The sequence below is a fragment of the Arvicola amphibius genome, chromosome 6, assembly GCF_903992535.2.
Source record: "Arvicola amphibius chromosome 6, mArvAmp1.2, whole genome shotgun sequence".
Classification (NCBI taxonomy): Eukaryota; Metazoa; Chordata; class Mammalia; order Rodentia; family Cricetidae; genus Arvicola; species Arvicola amphibius.
Window position 1 is genome coordinate 116769995 of NC_052052.2, and position 18124 is coordinate 116788118.

Here is an 18124-nt window from a genome sequence, read left to right on the forward strand (position 1 = left end):
TAATAAGAATGTAAGGAAACTAGGATGAAAATACAGTTTAGAAACACAGAGTCAAGATGATTCTTTTCTGTGACAAATCTGATTTCCTGTTGAGTGTGTCAGACTTTGGGGAAGTCTTATCTGAGTCTAGAGTCAACGCAGAGCCACAGAGGTGGAAGCACTTTTTTTCCCCTTTTTCTTTTTAAAAATAGGATCTTAGAGCTGGGCGGTGGTGGCGCACGCCTTTAGTCCCAGCACTTGGGAGGCAGAGGCAGGGGGATCTCTCTGAGTTCTAGGCCATTCTGATCTACAAGAGCTAGTTCCAGGACAAGCTCCAAAACTACAGAGAAACCCTGTCTCAAAAAACAACAACCCCCCCCCCCCCCCCCCCCAAAAAAAAAAAAAATCTTGGTATGTAGCCCTCACTGGCCTGATACTCTCCATATAGATTTAGACTGGCCTGAAACTCAGAGATCCACTTGCTTCTATCCCCAGTGTAGGGATTAAAGGCATGTTACTACACCAAGTTCTTCCCTCCCTGCTTCTCTTTACTAAAACTGCTGATCTGATCTGATCTGAGATGATGTTTTAAAGTTAGGATATATGATTCATCCAACTCAGAATGTGCTATTGATTAAAATGCCTTATTAAATTTGTAAAATAGTTTTGACTCGCTGGCTTGTGACTTTGATGGGAAGAATATACTTTCAGTATTTTTCTTTCTTTCTCTCTCTCTCTTTTAAAGATTTATTTATTTATTATGTGCACAGTGTTCATCTTTCAATGCCTGCAGGCCAGAAGAGGGCACCAGCTCTTATTACAGATGATTGTGAGCCACCATGTGGTTGCTGGGAATTGAACTCAGGACCTCTTGAAGAGCAGTCAGTGCTCCTAACCTCTGAGCCATCTCTCCAGCCTTCAGTATTTTTCTTTTTGTTAGATGTTTTGATTTAAAATCATGTACTTTGACATTTATCATAACTGAATTTATTCAAAAGTCTAATGGCTCAGTATGTTGATACTTAGAACTGTTTGACATTTGTTAGAATAATAAAGCTTTTTATTTGGAAAGCACATTTAAAATTTATCATTTTGTATTTTTCATGCTTTTAAGCCTGGAACCAAGAAATGTAGGTCCATCACATTTGTTATGTATGTGAAATATGTTACTACCTTCCCACCTTTGATTGGAAATTTTTTATTTCTTTTGTCCATTAGATTGAAAGTGGAGCTGTTTGGAAGCAAGTCTACCAAGACCTTGGGATTCCTGTCTTAAATTCAGCTGCAGGATACAATGTTAAATGTGCTTATAAAAAGTAAGCCAGTGTATTTGATGTGACTATCTTCAGTATTCTACCTAGAAAACAATATCAGATATATCATTTAACTTAAGCTAATTTAGAGAAAATGGAAATTTTTACTGTAGAAATATTTCTACATACTTGTAAATCTAAAATCTGTAAAGAAAACATTGAATGCCAGGATCACTTGAAAATTACTACATAGAAATTAAAAAGCTAATGTCTCAAAGCCAAAAAGATGCCATTATTACCTATTGGTAATCTTTGATCCTGTACGGTTTTCTTACGTCTTCTTACTTAGATAAAGAGGGTTACTATAGTTTACCTCTTAGGAGTACTCTGCTGATGGAATGAAGTTTACTAAAGCTCCTGATACCTGCGTATTAGAAATACTCAGCAATAGATTTTTATCATTAATAATTTTAATAGCTCTGGTAGCTACTGTTGTTACTTTTCTTTAGGTTATAACTTTTTACTCTTACCCACAGGTATTACGTTTTAAGTTCTTTGAGAGCCTCGTGTGTTCTGATCATATTCACCCCCAACTCTTCCCCAATTCACCCTCCTTTCCTTCTTTACCCACTCAATATTCATTCTCTCTCTTGCTCACTCACTCTCTTCCTCCACTTCCCCCAACCCCTTTCCTTCAAGACCAATTTGTGCTGCCCAGTATTCTTGAATGTGTGGTCTTCTACCTAGAGAGTGGTTCACTTACTACCATGGACTGTACACTGAGAGAAAATTCCCTCTCTCCCAGCAGCTAACATTTGCCCATAGATCCACAGCTTGGGTGGAATCAAATGCCCAACTCTTCTTTCCTTACTGAGATTAGTCTGACTTAGGCCTGCATGGGTTTGCATGCAGTTCACAGTTCTGTTTCAGTTACTGTGAGTTCATGTGTGTAGCTGCCCTGCTGGGTCAAGAAGACACTGTTTATTTGTGGTCATCTACCACCTCAGGCCCTCATACTCCTTCCAACCCTTCCGTCCATCCCTTCCACTATGATCTTTGATTCTTGGCTGGGGTTTATGCCCTCCCCCACTTTTTTCCCCTCTATGAATGACCATTTGGCAATCTCTTATTCTCTGCACCTTAGCTGTTAGCTAGTTGTGGGTCACTGTGAATAGGAGTTTCTCAGGTAATCTATGAGTATAATGATAAATCATTAGTAATTAAATACTATGCCCATTTAGCTGTGATAATAACAGTAGGCTCTCCTCTAGTGCCTGTGAACTGTCTAGCCATAGGTTCCTAGCCTGATAACGGTACCTAGGTATGGGTTTCATTCTGTGAAGTTGGACTTAAATCTAATCAGAAAGTAGTTGCTTTACTTCCATAATGTTTGCACCGCTGTTGCACTCATGGACGTTCCTTCCAGGCCAGTCATTATTATAGCTTGAAGGGCTAAAAATTACTGGGATGATTAAGGATTACTTTTCTCTTCCAGTAGTTTGCATAGCACCTTCTAGCACTATAAAAGTGAGCATGTAGGGATGAAGCGTCCACGTTTGTAATAGCTTGATTACTGTGCCCTATTGTGAAGAGTAATAAAGAGCCATGAAATAGCCTGTAATGTTTAGGGATCTAGAGAATGTCAGGCCAGTAACTTCAAAGGAAGTAATTCATACCTCCACTGACTTTTTATTTACTATCATCTGGTGTCTAGTACAGGCATTGTCCTGTTATAGGTAATTTGTTTTCAAAAGGGCTTTGGTGTTAGTTATCCCTCCCCCATTCCCTTTTCTAACACACCCTCCACTCCCACACTCCAGTTTAACCCTTCATATTCCATTATTCCCTTTTAACTTTTTATACAAGTGTATTCTACTCCCTTCCTTAAATGTCACTCCCTATGACTCCCTAGTAATTCCCTGATCCTTATGGGTATTACTAAAAAAAATACACATATTTTGAAGGCTCAACAGTAACATTCACAGACAACAGAAAATGTGATTGTCTTTCTGGGTCTGAATTACTCATAGTAATTGTTTGTAGCCCTACCCATTTACCTGTAACTTTAAAAAATTGATTTATTGGATAAAATGTTTTATTTGTGTGTGTGTGTGTTTTTGTTTGTTTGTTTGTTTGTTTTAAAGGGAGTGGGAGGATCTAGGCATTGTGGCCCACATCTGTAATCACAGAAATTGGGAGACTGAGGTAGAAGGGTCAAGAACTTTGATGTTACATAATTAGACTTTTTCTCAATAAAAGGTGAGATAAATAATTAAAATGAAGGGATTATATAATCTAAAACATGAATATGTATTAAACAACAACTCTGTAACTTGGGCAAGGAAATGCATACTTGTGACCCCAGGTGGCTTCCTCATATCCTCCAGCTTCAGGCCACCTCAAAAGATGAAACAAAAGAAAACAATTCAAGCAACTCTAACTCCCCATGCTGTTCAGTAATATATTGGAATGTTTCTTAACAAATGTATCTTCTTTATGTCTTTCTAGGTACTTATATGGCTTTGAAGAGTACTGCAGGTCAGCTAATATTGATTTTCAGATGGCATTGCCAGAGAAAGTTCTTAATAAGCCATGTAAGGATTGTGAAAATAAAGAAACAAAAGTTAAGGAAGAAAGTGAGACAGAGGTCAAAGAAGTAGATGTGGAAGACAAGAAGAACATGGTACCAAAGGAGGAAACACCTGCCGAGGATGAGAGTGAAAGAAAAGAGAACATCAAACCCTCTCTGGTAACCTGACACTCTTCAGCTTTCATTTGTTGTCTTGAAGTGTTTTCTACAGCCTTTGTAAAGTTCCCCAAATTAATTTACTAGTATATTACGCAGTATTATAGTTCATTGTATCTTTTGTTAGTTTTTGATATGCTGGGGCTTAAACCCAGAGTCCCAAACTCTTCTACTGAGCTATATCCCTAGCTCTCAAATATTACTTTAGAATAGCTTTTATAGTAACTATTCAAACTGAGTTCTAGCTATTTTCATGTAGTGTGTTCTTTATAATGTAGGAATATCTCTGTCTCTGTTTCTCTCTTTCTCTGTCTCCCCCTCTTCTCTTCTGTTCTCTTCCTCCCCTCCCTTCCCTTCCCCTCCCCTCCCCTCCCATCCCCTCCCGTTCTCTTCGGATTTTTGAGACAAGGTTTCTCTGTGTAGCTTTGAAGGCTATACTGCAACTCCGTAGACTAGCCTGGCCTCAAACTCACAAAGATCCGCATGCCTCTGCCTCCCAAGTGCTGGGATTAAAGGTGTGCACCACCATCGCCTGGCTGAAATGTAGCAGTTTCTTACAGAGCATGCTTGTTTGATCAGTAGTAATAGCTGTGTCATATTGGTTGGCACCTCTCATTGCTGACAGCTAGATCATGGATTTAGGCTTACGTTTTTACTGTTGTTGGTTTAGTTCTTTTGATCTTTCTCTAGGGAAGTAAAAAGAGTTTATTAGAATCTATACCTGCACAGTCTGATCAAGAAAAAGAAGGCAGCATTAAAAAGCTAGAAGAGAAGGAAAACTCAGAAGATAAAGACAGTGAAACAGCTAGGGCAGAGGAGCCCCTCAGCACAGAGGTAGATGCTGAAGAAGAGCAAGCACGATCTGGGTAAGATACTTGATTTGGCTGTGATGCATTTTGGCTGGATACAGTTTTATTATTTGTTCTTGTAAATGCTTGAAACTAAATTGATGAAGTATAGAAGAGTTATTTGCATTCGTCAAGAAAAACTAATTCCTTCAGAGACCCTATTAATGTGAATTGTTGAAAAGATCATAGTTTTTTGATCTATTCTTGCTCTCATCATGGAAATTTATCAATAATTTTTTTGAGGGAACAATGCTTTTCACTGCACTAAAGTCTGCTGCTGACTGGGTAATAAGAGGCATGAACATGATCCACTGACTGGGGTTCGAGGGTGTATGTGTATCTTAAGCAGGGAGTGTTTGGGCCATTTTGCCTGTGTGTAGTGAGTAATACTTGATTTGGCTACTTGAGAATGTTGACTTAATGTTCTGCTGGTGAGTTCTTGGTTTTGTAGGTAATCTTTGATTTTTATCTCTGAGACTTTAAAAAATCATAAGCATCTGTAGTGCTAGGAGCTCTTTTAAATAAATATAGTCAACTTTTTCATTTTAGTATTTTAAAAACTTATACAAATAGGGAAGGAAACAATTAAATGTGATCAGGTAAATATAGTAAGGAGTGATTTTTATATTTTTATATATCTGTATATATGTGCATATTTGAAGTATACCATACTGTTATTGGAGATTATTGCAGTTAAGAAACTTAGTGGAGATTGGGAGTTTTTATTGAAACATGTTGATTAGTTTAGCTTTCTGAAATATAGAAAAAAATCAATACAAATGTATAGTTATACTCTAAGGTGGAGCAGGACAGTACAAGGTTCAAATGAATAGAGTAGAGCATGTGGTGTATGGCTTTATATTGTTTGTGTAGAGAATATTAAAAGTGTTCTTACCAGAAACTTCCAACTCAGGAATAAATTCATATGTAACTGTCAGCTAAAAATCCGAGAGCAACAGTGTTTCTGGAGTATTTTCTACTGTTCACAGATACTTGCTACTCATTCTTCTTTGTTGTCATTAAGAGTCCAACTTTAGTCAATAAATTCTATTTTAAAGTTTTGTCTCTTTAACTTTTCAGTTGTATGAGTTCTTTATGTACTGTGAATATTCATGAGTACAGTTTTGGCCTGCACATTGATGATAAAGTCAGCCCTGTTCATGTGAAGCTTACTGCAGAGCCTAGGCATATAGAAAGCTAGCCTCTCTAGGTTTATCTAAGTGCACTCTATATTTGTTTGGTGACACATTGCTAAGAATGTATTCCTTTTATTAAGTAAGGCATGACTATTCATACCACAAACTGAAGCTTTCCTTTTATGAACACCCACATTTAATATTATTTAAACATATGAAGAAAATGACTATGAAAAAGTGCAGTTGTGTTGCTTAACCACACGTATGTTCTGTGAAACTGTTTTTAGGCAATTTTATTGTTGTGTGTAACATGAAATGTGTCTTTACACAGATTAAACTGACTATGACATCACTAAGCAGCATAATCTTAGGGGCCACTCACTGTATGTGCAGTGTCAACATGACTTCTGTGTGTTTTCTTATCTGCCCTGCTATACCACTAGAGTTCATCGGCCCTTCTGTTCTCCTGATCTGCTGCCTCCTTTCCAGCACTGCTGCACTAACGTGCCTGCCAAAGCATTAATGGCTGGTTTCCACACAGAGTGCAGGTACTCTCGACATAGAGATGATTAGTTCTGGCAGAGTGACACAGGACAGTGCAAGATTTTATTGTAGTACTCATAATGACATACACTTAAAATTTATGAATTGTTAGTTTAGTTTCTGGAATCTTCTATTTAATATTTTTTAACTAATAGTGATTGTGGGTAACTAAAACTGGGGAAAGCTAAACTACAGATAAAGGCAGACACTATAATTGCTTTCTTAGTTTTATCATTAAGTGCTGATAGAATATTTATTTACAATTATAAAAAATTAAACACATTGGGATATGAGGTCTTTTTTGTTTTGTTTGTTTTTGATATTTAAGTATTCCCTGCTTGGCTACTGTCAAGAATTTTCTCTGTCCCAACTCCAAAGTCTGGGTTAGGAGACTAAAAAGGTTAATATTTAGAAACTGCTTGGTTTGGTGCTTGCTCTTCAGTGCATATTTGTCATACTGTGGCTTCTTTTTCTTCTTACATTGTGAGTAGTAATAACAGACCACGGAAATGTTGCATTTTTCTGTTGATTCAGGTGAGAAGTTTGACATAGTTTGTTTCCCAGGCATTATTGTTCTTAGAGAAGATAAGTAACTTCAGGACTGCCAGGATTGCTTACTGTCCTGGAAGTCTGACTGCCTGAATTGGAGTCCCAGAACTCACAGTGGAAGAAGAGAAACAACGTCCCAAACTTGCCCTCTGACTCCATACTGCCCTGTGGTCCACACTTGTACTCACACAAAACATACATTAACAATACTTTGTAAAAAAGATAAATGCGTATGTATGTGTGCTTCTATGTAATATATTTATCAGCTTAGTTTTCAATGAGTATAATTGATATTTTCAGGAAATGCTTTCTGAGCATTCTGTGCACCAAGTTCATCTTTCACTCTTTGAATTTGCCAGCGATACCTTTGGAAAAAAAAAAGGCTGAGCAGTTTTCTTTTGCTAGTTGCCAGTATTTATGTTGTTTGCTTTTTTTGACCTTCAGTCTGTAGTTTAATAAAATTTCATTTAGTTTGTGTCTGAGACTGTTCAATTTTTTAAAATTTCTATTGGTCTATTTTACAATTTCCAGTGTTCTGTTTCTTCAGTCATTTACAGGACTGTCTTTATGTCTGATAATATTGCATGTACCCATTGGGCTCAGTGTATTATTAGTTGGGTATTTACACTAATTTATTTTGGAGCTTTCTTTCCTTTGTACTGTGCTCCTCATCACTCCCTTTTTCTTAGATGTCCAGGATTTATTCCTAAGACATGAAGAAGTAGTCGTCTTTAGGCGAGCTCTCCTAGCAGTTTCATTGTATCATTTAAATAGCACATTCATTTAAGGTTATTATTAATAGTTAAATGCCATCTCTGATTTGGTAGTTATCTTGGCTAGTTAAAATATTTCATATTAGAAATGGTAATGTTTGTTTTGTTTTTCATTTCAGATTAAAACTGTTGTCATTTAGGTCTAAGTTTCTAAATACTGACCAACTTGACTATACCTAAGTCTTTATCTTTGTCTGTTTCTTTGTTTTTAATTTCTGAGAACAGGGTCTTGGTATGTTGCCTTTTATCTAGAGATCCTCCTGACTCAGCCTGCTGAGTACTGGGAGGGCTTACAGGCTTGAGTCACCGCTTCCAACAAAATTGATGGATCTAGTACCTTTGTTAACTCACTCTTCATTCCATGCATCTGTTAGATTTTCTCATTGCCTGTGTAATTATATAGCTGAGACATGTAGTGTGAATTCTAATTTTTCTAAAATTCAGAGTCATATATAGGGGTTAATGCTGAAGATCAGAGAAGCAGAACAATCAGCCACTAGCTCTTACCTCTATCTCAGACCAGGCAGTCCTGTCTCCATGAATTCTCAGATTGACTGCTGTCTCTACGAAACCTCACACTGCATCTGAGCTTCTGTTTCCTCCTGCCTTATATTCCTATCTCCACCCAGCCATATCATTCCTGTCTCTACTTCCCTAGTGCTGGGATTGTGATCACAAGCAGTGGGATCACCTTTGTATGAGCTCTGTTTTCTCCTTTAGATAGAGTCTGTCTCCCTAGTGCTGTAATTAAAAGTGTGTGCCACCATTGCATGGCCTCTGTGGCTAACTAGTGGCTTAATTCTGCATCCTGATCTTCAGGCAAGCTTTATTTGTTAGATTACAAACAAAATATCACTACAGAGACCCATTATCACTGAAAAGATTTTACAAAAGAATGTAAAACTGAAATTAGTACCGCAGGGACTTCTATATCTATTTTCATATGATCACCATTTCTAGCTATGAAGTGATGATAGATCCTTTGTGAGAGAGACTTGTTAATAGTGTACACTTAATGCAGAGCAGACAAACTGCCTAAATATAACACTGAATTATATTGAAACTTATTTTATGTAAAACTAGTAATTGGGAAGATTCGGATATGGAGATTTTGTCCAACTTTTTCAGTACAAACTAAAGAAAAACTTGAAGTTGGCATGGTGATGAACTCTAAAGGCTGTGACAGGAGGATCAACAAGTTCAAGGCCAGGCTTGCCTGCATAATGAGACTGTCTCAAAATTCTAGTTGAAAAGAAAAACAGGAATATGAATTCGCATTTTAGAAATTATGTGATAGAGATGATGAAAATAGCTCAGTACTCTTAAGTTTGGGATAGTTTGTGTTTTAATTTTCAGTATTTGGAGTTGGCCTCTCAATTTTCCTACTTTAAAAAAAATTTTCAGGTTAAAAGAATCCATGGCAGGAAAGTTTAGTAGATATCTGGTAAAAAGCAAAATTTGTGATATTTACATAGATGTGATATTTATGTGACTGCAGTAGGACATACCCGTGAAACTTAAAATTATATTTATTTCAATATTGATTTTTGTTTAAACATTCTTAAGTTGGGAATATTTGTTTTAGAGTAAGTTTTAATCAGAAAATGGCAGTTAAGTGTGTGTGCGTGCGTGTGTGTTTATGTCAGCTGAGTGGTAAAACCCTTCTGTAATAAAACTTGAGAGAATTGTTAGTTAGCCATACTAGTTTTCTGCCATTCAACACAATTTATGGTCTTTTGATCTTTTTGACTGGTAAAAATCAATCATTCAAACTTAATCTCTCTCTCTGTCTCTGTCTCTGTGTCTGTTGTTTGAGCAGGGTCATACTATGTAACCTGGACTGGCCTCTGAACTCACATTGATCCTCCTTCCTCATCCTCCCAAGGACTGGGATTTCAGTAAAGGAAATTTTCTTTGGATGAACATAATTTTGCTTCTTCATTTTCTTCTAAATAGATCTTTCTGACACTTATCCTCTCGTACAGGTTTTAAGTTTTTAATGCTAACTTGAAACTCAAAGCATTTTATACACATGGAACCTGCTGTTCTGGAACAATCACAGCCACGATTTTTATCGGTATATGTGGTTTGGAACTGAAACGCATATGAAGTAACTTTTATTAACTCTGCAATTTTTTAAACCTTTCAAGAGATGAAACCAATAAAGAAGAAGATGAAGATGATGAAGAAATAGAAGAGGAGGAGGAAGAAGAGGAGGAAGAAGATGAGGATGAAGATGATGACGACAACAATGAAGAAGAGGAGTTTGAGTGCTATCCACCAGGCATGAAAGTCCAAGTGCGGTATGGACGAGGGAAAAATCAAAAAATGTATGAAGCTAGTATAAAAGATTCTGATGTCGAAGGTGGAGAGGTCCTTTACTTGGTGCATTACTGCGGATGGAATGTGAGGTAACTTGAGTTTCAGCTAGTGATTATTACACCCACTTCTAAAATACTTTTCTATTTAAAAACTTACATAACGAATTACAGACGTACTAGTATTCTAACTGAAATCATATTAACATTAAAAATACCAAGCTTTTAGCATGTTAAATACCTCACTTAATGACTCCTACCACCCTGCTGTGTGTTTTCAGCACTTCACAGACATCGCTAGTGAATGAAGGATAGATCTAGACAGTTAATTCTAACACATAGAAATTAATAGTGTGTACAGTGGAATGAAATGATAGAAAAACCTCACATAGCTAATGATTTTCGCTTTTTGACTTCATCATATCACTACCAGGCTGCCTGCTTTCTCCATTTTAAATCCCCGCACTCTTCTCTGTGGTCTTCCTAAGTCACCACACTCTACTCCAGTAGGCAAAGATTTCAAGGTTGGACTTCCGTAAGAAGCATCACCGATTTTTCAAAGATGTTACTATCAGCAGCTACACTACTACTTTTTCAGAAGTCTCAGGGACTTACTTGTATCTGTGACATCATAGCTGAAAACCCCTACAAGTGTGCTAAGGGAGAGAGCACCTGCCCATTACATTAGTCCAGGCAACGACAGACTGCTCAGGGGTTGTTGTCAATGACTTGAGATTTAAATTGCATGATTCTGGGGAGTTTATCTGAAGAGACTGTATTTCAGGTTTATCCAAAATCGATTAAGTCAGTCTTTAAGACAGACCACTTAGTTGTCTTTTAACAGAAACTTCATTAATTTTTGAATGTTTAATGTTACATTTGAAATTACTTGTATTAAATCTCGCTTGTAATAGTTGGAGCCTGAAAAATTAAGCTTAGTAGTTTTGACTGGTGGTTTTGTGAAGGGAGTTCTTGTGTGTTCCAGAACAATACAGTTGTCAAGCTTTTCAGGTAAAGTTATTCTTGGGGAAGAGGTGTGCCTTATAGGCAGAGTACCTATTGAGCCTTGAGTCCTTCAGTTCAGTCTCTACTATCACATGTATACAAATGCAATATCCAGAAAACATTTTAAATTCTCCATTTCTTAGTACACCTTTTGTTCTAACACTGGCAAGTTCTGGAAGTGTGACTTTCTAATTTGAGAAAAGTATAATTTTGGTCTTTTCTAACTCAAGAAAGAAAACAGCAATTTAAGTCAGGAAGTTCAGACTCATTAAATTTCTGGTCAGTAAGACTAGTAAAAGTGTGGATTTTAAGAAGGCCTTCTTACCAGTGCTTTGAAGTGTAGTTGTTCTGTAGCATAGACTTTATAGATGGTGCATGCACCCTTGGATGCAGTCTGTCCTCACAGCTGTTGGCTCTTCTGTCTTTATTGCATGGCATTTTACTCATTGACAGTCTGATTGATAGCTGGAAACCTCAGATTCTTCCATGGGAATATTCTGTGCAGTGATTTAGTCTTGGGCATTTTTCATTTTACTGAATCAAGGTGTTAAAGTGATTTTACTCCTCCCGCAGGTGCATGCAAACTAAGTGTAGACTATGGAGCCTGAAGGCTGAGCCAGCACAGCTTCAGGACCACCACTGAGTAGAGAGGCTTGCCATCTTTCAGCTGTCCTTTCTGTTCTTCATTCTAAGTTACTTTGCTGATTTCAGTACAGAAGCAGTTTTTCCTCTTGGCTTATATTGAAGTCAGTGCTTGAAGTTCATGACTGATGAATAAAATCGAAGGCATTATCCAAATTTCACAGCATTAGGGCTTGATTATCTTTCCTAATTGACTTCTTAAGCACAAGCATAAGAGGTAAGACACAAAGGAAATTATTTCACAATTCAAACATAACTTTTTATAAAACCAATAAAACTCAAGATTTTCTGTTTTTTAAGGAAAGATTGACTAAAGAAAAGCATAGTTCTCTTAGTGTTTGGGTTTCAGAAGGGAAGAGCCAGTATTTCAGTTTTGAAATTGAGAGAAGGAAAGGAATATTTTAAGTTGAGGTATTCAGATTTGTAATGACACAGAAAGGAAAGTGGTAAAGCCATCAAGTCATACTTGTGTTATTAAGACGGTTGCTGTCCGTTTTAACCTCAAACAGTCTTGTGCTAAGAACTTTGCAAAGAAGAACATAACCATCTCGATGAAGACCTCGGGGGTGGATCTACATACTTCTGCAGCATAGAGGACAGGATTGTACTTCAGCACATTAACAGTTAATCTCGTTTTAGAGAGCATGACAATGTCCCTGTTCTCTGCAGTATTTACCAAAGAGTGTCTCATTGATACACCAGCAAAAACTATAACTACTATTGCTGTATCTTCATGATGAAACTAATCCAAAGGACTGCAACAAATCACCATCAGCTCTTCAGCTATTTCTTACTGCTTTAGGGGTCTCCAGCATACTGTCTACATTACCATTTAGAAAATGTTAGAGATGAAGCTTTACTTGTGGAAGTTGATGAAAACAGCTTTATCGGCAGTCACACTGATTGATGATTGAGGATGTTTTAGGACATTTTGTATGGAGCCATTTTTGTGTACATTTTATCTGACATCTGTAAGGAGAATTTTTCTTAAAAGAAATAAGAATATCTTAGTTTTTAAAAGTTTTTTTATTGTTGATTTCTATATTCTATGATTTTCATATATTCTATGATTTTCCTTTTTCTGAGATTCATAAATTTTCATTTCCCAATTTACAGTTATAAAACATTTTAAACAAAGATTCTCTCTCTATCTCTGTCTCTATCTCTCTATCTCTCTCTAGGTTTTTTTGAGACAGGGTTTCTCAGTAACTATGGAGCCAGTCCAGGAACTTGTTCTGTAGACCAGGTTGGCCTCAAACTCACAGAGATCCATCTGCCTCTACTTCCCGAGTGCTGGGATTTAAAGGCACGTGCCACCACTGCCCAGCCAAAGATTATATTTATACAAATATTACTATTTGAATCAGTTTTTTTTTTTGCTTCCACATGGAAAGAATAAAATGTATTTTATTTAAATTTACTTCAAGTAAATTTGGAGTTTTTGAGCCCAAATCACAAATGACATAATACTGGTAGTGATTTTTTTTCTTCTGATTCAATGATCATTTATGAAGAACAGTCAGTGCTCTCAATCATTGAACTATCTCCCTAGTTCCTACTTTAGCCAGTTTTAATAGATTTTTTTTCTGCTGTGATTTTTAAATTTCTCCAAGTGATGTTAATATCAGTCTGTTTTGTTATCATGTCCTTATTATATAATAAATATAGGATTGATTATAGAAAATAAGGTTATGCATTATGAAAATAACTCACTAGGAGCTACATATGTAGTTTTAGTACTTAATGTAGAGGCAGGAAAATTTTTTTTTTTCCTTTTTTCTTTTTTTTTTGGTTTTTCGAGACAGGGTTTCTCTGTAGCTTTTTTAGAGCCTGTCCTGGAACTAGCTCTTGTAGACCAGGCTGGCCTCGAACTCACAGAGATCCACCTGCCTCTGCCTCCCGAGTGCTGGGATTAAAGGCGTGCGCCGCCACCACCCGGCTGAGGCAGGAAAATTGTAAGTGTGGTACCAGCCTGGAGTATATGTCGTGCAACTTTTTTATTTCATTATCCCCCCCGCTGCCGCCGCCAAATAAGATACCATAAATGTCATTGAATATGGTAGGTAGACTTTTCCTTGTTTCATAACTTGTATTAGTAGAGCCATCTAGGTTACTTGGTTTTTGTTTTCTAGATTTATTTTTATTATTTGTGTCTGTGTGAGTGTGTGCTACTTGTGTCCATGGAATGTAGAAGAGGACATTGGATCTTCTAGAACTGGAGTTGCAGAGGGTTGTGAGTTGACTGACATGTGTGCTGACAACTCGGGTCCTCTGGAGGAAGTACTAAGCACTCTTAACCATTGAACAATCTCTGCAGCAGCAATGGCTTGTGCTATATAATATAGGAATGCTTTATTACAGCGTACCGATACTGATTCACTAGAGGAATAGGAAAGAGATAGATACTTAATTCTAAAACTTTAATTTTAGTTTTTCTTTGTCTTTGGTTTCTGAGGCAGGATCTGACTATGCATAGCTCTGGAATTGGCTTCCATCCTCTTGCCTCTTCCTCCCTACCTTTGGGATTACTGGTGTGCACCACCATGCCTTGCTAACTGTGAACTCTACCTAACCTAACAGTAATTGTATTCTATATTAGAAATTAGAGAAATCTGAAAATACCATTTTACTTAATATGTTATTTTAAATAAAAATGTGTTATGTGTTTAAAATATTGTATTGTTAATAAGTATATACATTTCTTCTTGGAGTGAGGGGAAATAAAACTGCATGTAGGGGCAGGTTATGGGGAGGCAGATGATCATAAAGATATTTCCTGCCAAATGCTGTGGTCAGCACTGGACATTAAGAAAATGGTCTCTGAAAAGATTTCTAGTCCAGTTAAGGAAACTGTTCAGTGAGATTTGTAATGCATAGTTTCTCATCTTCTTTGTCCTCAGTTCCCATTGTGTTTTGTACTTTTCTTAGCCGTTCTCACCGCTTTATCTGAATTGTAGCCCTTCTTTTACTTCCCTGTTGTTGATGAGAGCAGAACCCTGACAACCATGAGAACCCCTCCCCTTGTTTGACCCCCTCTTTGAACAGCTGATCTGTCTGAAGTAAAACCAGTGTGCCACTCTCCTGGGATGTGAAATTAGTAGTTGTGAGTCTTTATTCCTTCCTTTCTTTTTGTTCACTCTTTGATTTTCTTCCCTTCCCCTAAATGCTTTCCTGTCCTCACTTTCAGTGGTAACTTTGATTTTTAATCTCATTGAGAAATTGAAATGAGAAGAAAATTTCTACTGACTTATACTGTAGCCACCCCTGCCTGCATCTACAGGCATGCTATGTGTTTGTCGCGTCTAGTCACAAGTTAATGTCATGGTACTATATAGATGTTGTCTATTAAAAGACCTGGGACCCATTTCCTTTATCTGTCCAAATTACCCCCACTAAAGACTACCACTTACTTCTCCTGTCTCAAAGAAAATCTTGTCTTTAGCCTGCTTGTTGGTTCCACTGTGCTATCTCTAGAGGTACATCACAGACTCTCGACAGTGTTGTCGGCATCCGTCCTCTGTTGTTATTTCTGAGTATCAGGGCCCACATCCCGTGCCTCCAGAACAGTGCTTGCTTTCCAGGACCACTAGTGACGCCGTTCAGTCTTGCTTTATCAGTGATGTCATATCCACCTGATACTCCTTCGATGAGACTTTTTGCCCAGGTTCAGGTTGTCACAGCTGTACCCATTTTTACTTTCTTTCCCTTAATTTTCTTTTGTTTTATTTCTTGTAAATGAAAGTTTTCTCTGTTTTAATTTGTTCTATTTTTTCTTTTGATAACTATTACAATTTGTTACTTAGTATTCCTGTTTTTCTAATCATAATCTGATTCAGATAATGAATTTTTATGAACTCAGAAATATAATTTTTCTTCAGAACACTGAGCCTATCTCCTGGTTAACAAATGAGAGATGGATTAAATTTCATTGGGAATCCCCATTTCTTTCGACTTTCCTCTTTTGTCCTTTCAAAATTTTTGAGCTGTTACTTTTCAGCTTAATTTTTCTATTGTTTTTCTTGACTAGTTTATCCTTGTTTACTGTAATTTTGTGGTATATTCCATTCAGTGGAATTAGTGTTCTGATAAAACCATGTAAAGTCATTGTGCTCATGCTTTGAGATTAGTACAGTAATATGATAAAAGGACAGCAAATACTCTGGAAAACCGTCTGTTGTACTCCTGTAGTGTAAAAGTTAAAGCCCATAAAATGAACCTTAATTAATAATGGTTTGTAAGGAAGTATCTATCTGTAAGATTGTTTTAGGAGAGATTGACTTTTGAATTAAGCATAGTTTAGGAGTACAAGTGAAAATCAGCACCAACTTCATGAAAAAGATTAACCTTTGAATTTTCATCTCAGACTGTTGACAGACCCAAACCTAGGTATATAGGTGTGCAGGTGTTTTAAAAGCATCCACTTGGACATATTCTATGTCTAATAATTTACAGATTAACAAAAACATTTGATTTGTTTAAATATGTACAAGTACAATTTCCTAAACTTAATCAGTTATTAGAAAAATTCTTCTTTGGGGGATGCTCATAAAACTTAGTATCTTCATCATCATAATGTGCGGTGAGTGCCATAGCTTTTAGCTAGCCATTTGCAGAGATCTAAGCTTCGTTCATATTTTTTGGCATTACCTGTTCCCTCTCTCTGCAGTCCTGTACTAATATTAGAATCCCTAGGAAACTCTGCTAGGACGACGCACCGTTTTGTTGAGCTGTTTAAATGCAAGACTGCTGTAATATTCATGTTTCTATTATTCTGATGTTATGTTCTCTTGGGAGGTGGTGATAAGGTCATATGTAGCCCAGGTTGGCCTCAAACTTCGTGTGTAGCTGAGGATGACCTCTTGATCATCCTGCTCCATCTCCTAAATGCTGTACTTAGAGATGTATTCTACTATGCCTGGCTCTGCTATTTTATTCTTTATTGTGATGAATTCGCTGGATTTCATGTCACTGGGTTTAACAGTTGGGGGATATAAAATAATGTTGACAATTTTTAAACAATGATTGAGTGCCATTTAGAATTTTGGTATTTAACTTATTGGGTGATCATTTGCGTTTTCTTTGTAATAACCTTTACATATATTTCAGATAGTTTTTAAGAATTATGTCAACTTGGTTTTGCTCTGAAAGTTTATTTTTGCTTTGCTTTATTTTGTTTTGTTTTGTTAAGACAGGGTCCCACTCTTGTAGTTCTAGCTGGCCTGGAACTCACTTGTGTATACCAGGCTGTCCTTACAGATATCTGTCTATCTTTGCCTTCTAAAGTGCTAGAATTAAAGGCATGCACCACCATGTCCAGCTATTCTGAAAGTATATTTAAAACATCTGTTTCTGTGTGTAATTTGTTTTTTAAAATAAAGGTATGACTGAGTATATATTATGGTGTACATACAATATTTCTTTGCAAGTTGTGCTTCAGAAGATCTGTGTTGGAGGTGGGCATAGTCACCATTTTGGTTAGTATATTTGGTAGACTAACATTGTGCTGTTTGTATTATTGCCAAATGATTGCTTTGATGATTTGCCAATACAGCCAAGCAAAAGACATAAGCTTTTTAGAACTTCTCATTTTCTCTGGTGAGAGCAAGTACACAGTGGTCTCTGAATGGTTTCCTTTAGTTTTGTGTTAGTACTTTGAACACATTTTTAAAAAGTCAAATCTGCCATGTCTGCTTCTTTCAGAAGGTTTGTATTGTTACTTTTACTGTTCTGCACTGTCTTCTAAGTTAAATTGTGAGCTCCTAGAAGACAAGAGCTATGTTGTGACTTCCTGCTGAATATGCTGAGATGTGTTAAATAAATAAGTTTATATATATTTTGACCATTTTTATGTGGCCTACAAGATACCTGAGTCCTTTGTGTTAGGTAATTTCAGTAGATATCGTCTCAGATTTGGCATGTATACTTTGCCTAGCAGTTTAGATGTTTATCAGATGCTTACCTGGGTTCTCTGTATAAGATTAATTATTATATAATGTACTAATAATGCAATTTAAAAGCTGAGGCTAACCAGACTTTTTCCCCCTTATTGACAGTACTAAGGCTCAATCTAGAGCCTTGCTCATGTCCAGCAAGTGCTTAACCACCGAGCTTAATTAAAATAATCCGACATAATTTGCTTAATTTTTGTATTTTTGTTTTTGTTTTTCCAGCTAGGTTTTCTCTGTGTAACCATCCTGGCTGTCCTGGAATCGCTCTGTAGACCAGGCTGGCCTCGAACTCAGAGATCCACCAGTCTCTGCCTCCCAAGTGCTGGGATTAAAGGCGTGCGCTACCACTGCCCTGCTCAATATTTGTTTTTGAATGGAAAAAAA

The 18124-nt window shown here is 36.9% G+C and overlaps 1 protein-coding gene across 5 annotated transcripts in view; it reads left to right on the plus strand.

The window, feature by feature from the left end:
* Arid4b (AT-rich interaction domain 4B) overlaps positions 1-18124 on the plus strand; it is a 112350-nt gene that overhangs the window by 69980 nt on the left and 24246 nt on the right. For 3 of the 5 annotated variants that reach the window (XM_038332973.2, XM_038332972.2, XM_042055236.1), the window contains exons 14-17: positions 1198-1295; positions 3741-3981; positions 4669-4844; positions 9978-10238. In XM_038332973.2, coding sequence (XP_038188901.1) covers positions 1198-1295; positions 3741-3981; positions 4669-4844; positions 9978-10238 — 776 coding nt within the window. The remainder of the gene's footprint in view (positions 1-1197; positions 1296-3740; positions 3982-4668; positions 4845-9977; positions 10239-18124) is intronic. The other 2 variants (XM_042055234.1, XM_042055235.1) reach the window with 2 other exon arrangements.